General features: G+C 37.8%; 6 protein-coding genes across 6 annotated transcripts; 1 reads left to right on the top strand and 5 right to left on the bottom strand.

Moving 5' to 3' along the window:
* Positions 1 to 307: 307 nt before the first annotated feature.
* On the top strand, positions 308 to 2,083 carry C9374_013062 (uncharacterized protein; the record flags this gene model as incomplete). The annotated part of the gene is made up of 1 exon (XM_044688897.1): positions 1,625 to 2,083. The coding sequence occupies one exon, from the start codon at positions 1,625 to 1,627 to the stop codon at positions 2,081 to 2,083; it is 459 nt and encodes a 152-aa protein (XP_044542114.1).
* A 210-nt stretch (positions 2,084 to 2,293) lies between these two features.
* On the bottom strand, positions 2,294 to 2,695 carry C9374_013061 (uncharacterized protein; the record flags this gene model as incomplete). Its single annotated transcript, XM_044688896.1, has 1 exon — positions 2,294 to 2,695. One exon carries the CDS (start codon positions 2,693 to 2,695, stop codon positions 2,294 to 2,296), a length of 402 nt encoding a protein of 133 aa, XP_044542113.1.
* A 191-nt stretch (positions 2,696 to 2,886) lies between these two features.
* Positions 2,887 to 3,582, bottom strand: C9374_013060 (uncharacterized protein; the record flags this gene model as incomplete). Its single annotated transcript, XM_044688895.1, has 1 exon — positions 2,887 to 3,582. One exon carries the CDS (start codon positions 3,580 to 3,582, stop codon positions 2,887 to 2,889), a length of 696 nt encoding a protein of 231 aa, XP_044542112.1.
* Positions 3,583 to 3,654: 72 nt separating this feature from the next.
* Positions 3,655 to 6,369, bottom strand: C9374_013059 (uncharacterized protein; the record flags this gene model as incomplete). Its single annotated transcript, XM_044688894.1, has 3 exons — positions 3,655 to 5,815; positions 5,871 to 6,148; positions 6,196 to 6,369. 3 exons carry the CDS (start codon positions 6,367 to 6,369, stop codon positions 3,655 to 3,657), a joined length of 2,613 nt encoding a protein of 870 aa, XP_044542111.1.
* A 106-nt stretch (positions 6,370 to 6,475) lies between these two features.
* Positions 6,476 to 7,221, bottom strand: C9374_013058 (uncharacterized protein; the record flags this gene model as incomplete). The annotated part of the gene is made up of 2 exons (XM_044688893.1): positions 6,476 to 6,789; positions 6,921 to 7,221. The coding sequence occupies 2 exons, from the start codon at positions 7,219 to 7,221 to the stop codon at positions 6,476 to 6,478; spliced, it is 615 nt and encodes a 204-aa protein (XP_044542110.1).
* A 372-nt stretch (positions 7,222 to 7,593) lies between these two features.
* On the bottom strand, positions 7,594 to 8,334 carry C9374_013057 (uncharacterized protein; the record flags this gene model as incomplete). The annotated part of the gene is made up of 1 exon (XM_044688891.1): positions 7,594 to 8,334. One exon carries the CDS (start codon positions 8,332 to 8,334, stop codon positions 7,594 to 7,596), a length of 741 nt encoding a protein of 246 aa, XP_044542109.1.
* Between the last annotated feature and the right edge of the window lie 76 nt (positions 8,335 to 8,410).

Raw genomic sequence — 8,410 nt, 5'->3', positions numbered from 1 at the left:
CCAATCTCTCCAATTTGGAAAAAGAAGAAACCCTTGATGAAGAAGAATACTCTACCAGTAACCCATATTCATCGTTTGGAATTGAGAAGAAAATTATATCAGAGTCAAAATCAAGGCTTGTGTCGGAAGTTTTTCAACGGTTGTGCGAGTCTGGCTCTATTCGTTGCGTGTGTGTTGATCACGTACATGCTCGTCATGAATTAACTTTAGTCGAGTTCATTATCTATGGGTTGGAGGATTGTACTGGTTTCTTTTATGGTGTGGATTCTGAGTTGGTCGATTCGTGGAATTGATGATCTTGGTCTTGATGTATTTTAGAGTATTCAAGAATGAGGACTTGTCAAATTTCTCAGCCTTATCCACTCGTGTGGAGTTGAATGATACAGATGCACAACAGGATGAAACACTGTTACGCTCTTCCACACAAGATGACACAATGAATGTGAGACCAACGCTTAGAAAAAGAAATTCTTTCGGTAAGAGCAAATTGGTATTACTGTGTTTGGATATTGTGAGTCCAAGAGTTGCTGCCAGACCCAAGATGACAACCGTGATTGTGATTGCTTGTGTTGCCATCTTTTTCTTGATTTCGACCTTAGTGTCGTATTTTTGTTATCATATTTGCATTGCGTATGATCCGGTTGAAGTTTCAACATTATTCTCAAGGACGGTTCTATCCAAGAGAACTTGTGAATATGATGAGATTTGTTATACTTATTTGACTGTCCCTGAAAAGATGAGTTCAGAAATGATTGTGAATTTTCAAGTTTCGACCAGCCGTTTCTATAAGGGATTTGTAGAACTTGGCAAGTTTGACCCAGAAGAAGAACTGAACATTGCAAGTTCTGTCACATTTGACAAGAATAAGCAAGCAAGCTGTTTTTTAATGGAAAATATTTTCGAAGAATCCAGATACCAATGTTATGCTGAATTAACCGAGCTAGAATCTGGCTCGTCGTACATTGTTAGAGCAGGTTATTCACAATTCCAAAACGATGATAGTGGAGTACATTATGGCTCAATTGTGAAATTTAGAACCACTCCCTCAGAAGAGGATGACGATGCTTTGGAAAACATTGCTTTCATCAATGGTGGAGACTTGGCATGGAGAAATCCAACCATTGCTCTTGGAAAATATATTAGCATGATTGGATATTCTCAAAAGTCAATTGCTCCTTATTTTGCCATTGTCGGTGGTGACGTGAGTTATGACAATGGTTGTGCAGCTTGTTATCGAAGATGGGATGATTGGTTCCATTATTGGGCTCAATATATGACGACCACCATTCAATATGGATCGACCAATCATACCTATGCTCTTCCAATCATTACAGCTGTTGGAAATCATGAATCAGGAAATTTCTTGAGACCACGTTCAGATGACGCATTCTACATTCGATACTTTCCAATGTCAATTTCTGGAGAATCTGAACGAGTTGCAAAAGATCCTCAAATGACGAGAAGGCTTCAACATGTGCATTATCTTTCCAGTCACACCATGATCGTGGTGCTAGATAGTTGGGTTCATGACTCACCTCAAGATCAAATCGAGTACATTACAAAGGTATTTGAAAATACTCCTGCAAACAAGTATCGAAACAGAATTGTTGTGATTCACCATCCCATGTACACCTCGGCAAAATACAAATCTTTCATCGCTAAGGAAATGATTGAGAAATGGGAATCGTTGTTCCTTAAAATGAACGTGACCTCTGTATTTGAGAATCATGTACACACATACAAGCAAACGTATCCTTTGAAAGATGGAAAAATTGTTACCAAGAAGAGCTCAGACAGTTCAACGGAATCCTTTACATATACCAAGGTCCCAGAACAATACAATCAACATGGAATCATTTATGTTGGGGATGGAAGTTGGGGTGTAACTTTTTGGAATGTCCAAATGGACGTTAAAAATCCAATATTCAGACAAATTGGAGCATTTAGTCATGTGTATCATGTCAATACGAGGTTATTGAACTCTGGAACTACGGCTTTAGAGTTGTCTGCTCTTGGATATAACAGCACTTGTGGAGCAATTTACCATGTGGAAGGCTCCAAACTTAGGATTCTTACTGTGTAACTGTGACACGTGTAGAAGAAGCAAACTTGAAACAGCATTCCTCCAATTTAGGACAGACGCTGCATGAAAGTTTTTGAAGAACGAAAAGATATGCAGTCGCTTTAGGAAGACACGTTAATACGATGGAATGATTGTTGCTGTTAAAACCTTACATAATCCATTAAAAGAAACACCAATCTATTTTCAACTAAAGCTTGGACTTTTTAATTGTTACACACCATGGGTGGTCAATAAGTTACGGAGGCGAGAGCACATTTTGAATGCGTTGGTTAAATGGTCCAAACCTGCAGAAAAACTGGAAACCTTAATTTTAGACACATACTCTTCACTGAAAAAACCAATTTCGTTATCTTCTGTAATAAAATGTCTGTGACGAGATTCTGAACTCATGTTGGAATTTTTGAGCTGAGAAGCCGAAGAAGTAGCAATGGATGTGTAACTGATACCATAAACTCCAACGTGCAGTTGTGAATTGTTAATAGAAAATTCTACAAGAGCTTCTTTCGGTAACCGTGGATGGTACGCTTGCTGAATAAGCTCAATGTTTGTCTTTTCCGAAATGGAGCTAGATAGTCTGTACTCATCCGTTAAAAATCTCAAACCGCCATACATTGTTAATTGTTCTCGTCCTTGTTGTACAAGTATCATTACGCGTTCTAAAATGGATAATATTGTTGTCACGTCCCTCTCAATTTTTGATGTTTTAGAAAAATAACTATTATTGTTCATATCCACTTCATTATCCTCATCCCCTTCCAGAACAATATTCGAACTTTCAGAATATTTCTCAATGTCAATATTCTTCATCTTATTAAGAGCATAGTCTGCCATGTGGTGGCCCTTTGAACTTGGCTCAAAGTGTATGGGTCATTTGGTTTAATCTCAGCTTCAAAACTGTTCTTCATCTTGTGTAACTTGAAATTGATTTTTCCACCCAAAATACGATAACCCTCTACCAATAAATATCCTTTTAGAATGGAATGGTTTTGATCGGTTATATGTAGCTGAATTCTCTCAGCATTAGTACCCTTTCTACTGAAACTGGCATTAAATCGGGAGTGTGCAGCTGGTGTGATAGGAGTACGTGGCTCACCTTCGTTTGTAGATGATAAAGCATGATGTTGTTGTTGTACTTCCGATGATCCTAAAGTGTTTGGTGTGATGGGTCTGTCTGTATTTGGTGTAATGGATCGTTGATGAGGTTCATTATTCGTGTTTGGAGTGATGGATGTTGATGAGGTTCCTCCTTGTACCTGTGCATGGAGAGTATTAATCGCATCGTTCAATCCTATGGGATGAGAGGTCATCACTTCACCGCCCAAATGATTAATTGCTAATTGAATTTCCGCAATAATTTTACTCCATTGTTGTGGTACTATATTGTAGAGAAGATGTTTCAACTCCTTCATCATTGTTTCCTGTTCCAGAGATTGAATCATTTCTTCTTCCGATTGATGCTGTGGGAGAGAAGGTGATATGCTGGGTGTTGAGTTTATCATTTTTATTTTGATGAAACGAGTTATTAAATTTGTAAAATGTAAATTTTAAATCGAAAAGCTTCAAGTCATTAATTATTTGTGGAATGAATTTGCATATCCTCTGTTTGTTCTGTTTGTTGGATGGGCCTTTTCTGTCGATTTGGCTCTGCTCTGCATTGTAGGTGCTCTACTAGTAGAGATGGACGTCATCGAAGTATTTGATGGCTTGGTGTTTGGGCTGCTGCGTTCCTCGATCAGTTTCTTGAGGGTCTCTTTGCATTGATTATACTCTTTTTGTAAGTTATTCACATATTCTACTGCTTGATGAAGAAGACTTTCCTTTTCTTCAAGTGATGCTTGTAGTTTTCTATTGAATTCCACCGAAATATTGAGTTGAATTCGAGTATCTAGTAGTTTAGATTTTGCATCCATCGCGAGAGCAATGTCATGTAAATGTTTCAAAACTTCTTGGCTTGTATCAAGATCTGATTGTTTCAACAGTCCCATAACTTTTTCCACACCCTGATTGATCTCTGAAAGGGCTGTTCTTGTGCTGACAAGATCTTGTTGCATGTCCCTAACTACTTCGTTATGAAAGGCTATTCTTGCTGTAGCTTGCTTAATTGCATCATCTGGGTTTTGGGGGTGCCCTTGTCTCAGCTCCTCTCTTTCTGCCAAAAGGGTTTCTATTTCTTTTTTCATTTCTTCTATGACTGCCATGTGATCGTTTCGTTCTTTGGAAATTGCGTCTTGCAACTCTTTTTTAAAGATTTCTGCTCCTTCTCTAAGAGACTTTTTTGCAGATTCCAGGCTTTTTTCCAATGCGTCAATCAGCTTTTGTTGTTTTTCAATCTTGAGTCTGGTGTTATCGTTATCAATCGACTCAAAGACACGGTTTCGTAATAACTCGTTCTCTTCCTTTAAAATTGTCATTTCCTGCTCATAATTATTAATCTTTTCTTTAAGTTCATTTTCGATTTTGGCATGTTTCACTTTTTCAATTCGCTCTGTTTCTTCTTGTTCGTACTTTGTTTTCAGCTTTTCGATCAGTTCGTCTGCTTGGTTCTGGAAATGATTTGCCATCTCTCTTAATTCATCATTTTCCTTTTCTAGCCTCTCAATTTCGTTAGAATCATCATTGATTTCAGGAGGAGTATCTGTCTGTACTGCTACAACAACCTTTTCAGATAAATCTTTTTCTAGCAACTGGGCTAGCTCTTCGCTTCTCTCCAGTAATTGGTTATAATCAGTAGTAAGAGAGGAAAGCTCGTACTGGTACATTTCTGATTGAGAGTGAAAATGGTTCTTTTCTTTCTCTAGGTCTGCATACTCTTGTTTCAACTTTTCTATCTCAGACTTTTCATTATTTACATTTTTAAGACTGGTAATTTCTTGATTCAGTCTGTTAATATTGTCCTCCATAGTCCTAATTGTTTGATCCTTATTTTCTATATCCTCCTTCAATTGTTTCACTGTAGCGCTCTCTTCCATTTCTAACTTGGAAGCTTCAGCCCCGTTTTTTAGCGTCTCTTTAAGCTGTTTTTTCAAATTGGAAATTTCTAATAAGAGACTTTCAATTTGTTCTTGCTGAGATGATACAAGAACAGCATAGTCATCATCGTTTCCAGTTTTTGAATCGTTTAAATGTTTCTGAATGATAGAGACGGTTTTGTCCATGGTCATTACTGTTTTTTCAGAATTTGAAAGCAATTCATTAAGGTTAGATTGATTCTCAAGTAAATTATTGGCATTTTCTTTTTGCTTTCTTTCAAAGTCTTGAGCGTAAAGCGCTGATATTTCAGCTGTAAGATTGTGATTTTCTTCTTCTAGCTGCGATTTTTCAATGTCTAGTTCCTTCATCTTTTCTTGCTTTTCTATCAATTGTCTCTTCACTTCATTGAAAGCTTGGTTCATTTCTTCAAGTTCTAACAAGGACCTTGAATACATTTCACGCAACTCCTTGTTTTCCATATTCAACATTTCTTTTGTAGAAGATATAGAATTATTGTTTGCTTTTTCTTTTTCGAGCGACTCAACACGTGATGACGCATCTTCATACTTATGCCTCCAGCTTGCGACCTGTTCCAATAATTCTTGGTGTTGGATGTTGGCATTTTCGCATTCCTTTCGGTATTTCTCTTTCTTTTCTTCTAATCTCTTAGCTTCTTTTTCTAGGTCGGTTAGTGCCTGTTGTAGAGACTCTATTGTTGAATCCTTCATCTTCACCGCGCTTTCTTGATCACGCACGAAATTCCTGTTCGTTTAAAAAATTCATAATTAACAATTAATTTATCATCGCTATTTCATACCTTTGCTTGTTCAACTCTTCCTCCGAAACATCTAGCGCGTGGGTAATTGTAAGAACTTGATTTCTAATGTTTTCATTTTCCTCTTCCAATAGGTTGATCTGTTCCTCCAGATTTTTATTTCTTTCACTCAAGATTTTAATTTCTTTCAACGCTTCCGATTTATCTTCTGCTGGTGGTGAGGCTTCTTGCTGCTGATTTTTTCCAATTTTAATCAGCGTGTGTTTCAGTTTTTCAATCTCTTTATCCTTCTTTTCCGATAAGGCTTTAAGAGATGCAATCTTTTTTGATGATCCTAAATACTCGTAACACGAAATCATCGACCTACCTCTTTCTCAGCAAACATCACCTCTTCAATCACCACAGACAGATCCTTTTGCTTTTTAGCCAGCTTTTGCTCCAGATCTTTAATCTTTTGTGCCGATAATGAGTCTTCATTTTGATTTGCCGCTGTTGGAACGTTTGTTGTTTGAGACGAGAGCTTGCTCTTAAGGAAGCTCATTTTTTTGCCTTAATTTCTTTATTGTGGTTGGATCGTTATTGGTACTCGTCGATCATCATTACAAGAACCATACTAGTATCAATGCATGAATACAAGTTTGGAGGTATTACATGTAAGGAGAGCTTTGTGAACTTTGCAATTGTTGGTGTGGATGCATTTGATTGGTTTTATGTGCCTCTCGCACCCCAAAGCAAACGGTACAACTGATGACACCACAACATGCCAATATTGGAACCACCACAGCCACAATCGAGCATATCAGAATGACAATGGCAGCTATTACAGAGCCAACAATGACTCCAATGATCCAATCAGCGAAGGCTTGAATCACAGCTCCGCTTACACTCGAAACACTCAGTGTAAATTTGTTATTTTGTGAAGATGATCCTTTTCCGAATACTCCAATGTAATAGGTGGTGGCTATTTTCATTGGCAACAACAAATCCGTTCAATTAATAAGAATCCAAAGAACATAAGTGTAGCATGCATGATTAGATTTGGGATGATTTGAATGTTGCCAAGAGAAATGAAACGATTCAAGACAGACTTACCTAATTTCACTCCCACGGTTCGCGAATAATTGGACACTATATAGTCGTAATTCGTGAGTGTAGGTTGAGAAAGTCTTTTGAAAACAACCGTTACGTTATCATTCATACCAATGGACACGGTCAATAGTCGATCGGAATCAACATCCATCGAATACATGTTTGAGTTTCCTCCAGATACAAAAGCAATGACTGTCTGTCCTCCTTTCGAGAGAGGTGTCACGGTGGTGGATTGAGAGATGGAACGAACCATCGAAAGGGAAAATGCATTGGAAAATCCAATCATGTGAGATAATGCCAGCATGACCACGAAAGCAACACCGCAAGAGAAGATCCGAAAAGATGACATGTCTCAGAGAGGTGATTGTTGCTTGTTTTTTTTGAAAGCTTCCACTCGAGATGAAATCGATTTGAAGGCAGTTGACATTTATCAAAATCGAGGAGCTCCATTTTCAGAAGGAATTTTGAATCACCAATTGGAATGAGTATGATGCAACGATCAGGTCTAATGAAATATGCTCTCTTTGATGTCGACCCAGATCAGGCACTTTTAACATTTCATCAACACTGCAAAGTTTGTGAACTGCTTTTTAATGAGGTTGATCAAAATGTGAAATCAGAATTCAAAAGGAAATCCATCATCATTGATGTGAAGGAAGGAACTTGATTGGATCCTTTAAAATGGTTTACAATTGACATGAATACATTTGTTGGGTAAATCAAATAATGATGGATCGACCTTACTCGTCTCAAAATTATAGAAATTACTCTCATCCACATAATAACCGCCAGCACTTATTGGCCCATCTGCAAAGATTAGCGAACGAAAAGGAAAGCATTCATTCTTTCCCATCTTTTCACTATTCGAGATGAACCAATTGTCATGATTCTCTCCAGTATTGGGATTGGTAAGATATAAACGAGTCACATTCATTCCAAAGACATTCAAGAGCTGGACGTTCCAATCGTTGTTATTTCCTCCAAAACATTGTTCCAAACCTCCATTGTATAAGGAACGACACATGCAATCCGTTCGATTGGCTTTCCAGTAGTACGAATAAAGTACATTTTGATCAATGAATTCGATGGTTGAAGAGTCTAAGGTCATTCCATCGTTCACATAAACATCTTTTCTCAAGCGTGGTTGACTACGAGTGCTAAATTCAAAGTATTGGATCTCTTTGGACACACTGAATGGTTTTTGATTGTACGATGCAACTCGAATTGAACTAAAAGAACCATGAGAAGGAAGACAGCAATAACCGTTGTTGTTTTGTATGGTGGTGGACATGGGTTTAGAGACGATCTGAGAAGAAGCAACACCTCTTAATATCATCGAGCTCGAAACATGCACCACAAGGTAAGATGTAAGGACAAGACAAAGCAGAGTGGTTGGCGAGATCATGGAAAGAAACATTGTGTTGTTGTGGATTTTTTTGAGTTATGAAATAAGAATACTAAGCGTCTTGTTTGAGATTTTGTAACCCGAGGGG

The sequence above is a fragment of the Naegleria lovaniensis genome (assembly GCF_003324165.1).
Source record: "Naegleria lovaniensis strain ATCC 30569 chromosome Unknown tig064, whole genome shotgun sequence".
Taxonomy (NCBI): domain Eukaryota; phylum Heterolobosea; class Eutetramitea; order Acrasida; family Naegleriidae; genus Naegleria; species Naegleria lovaniensis.
The sequence above is the reverse complement of the archived record's forward strand: the minus strand, read 5'-3'. Positions and strand labels throughout refer to the sequence as shown.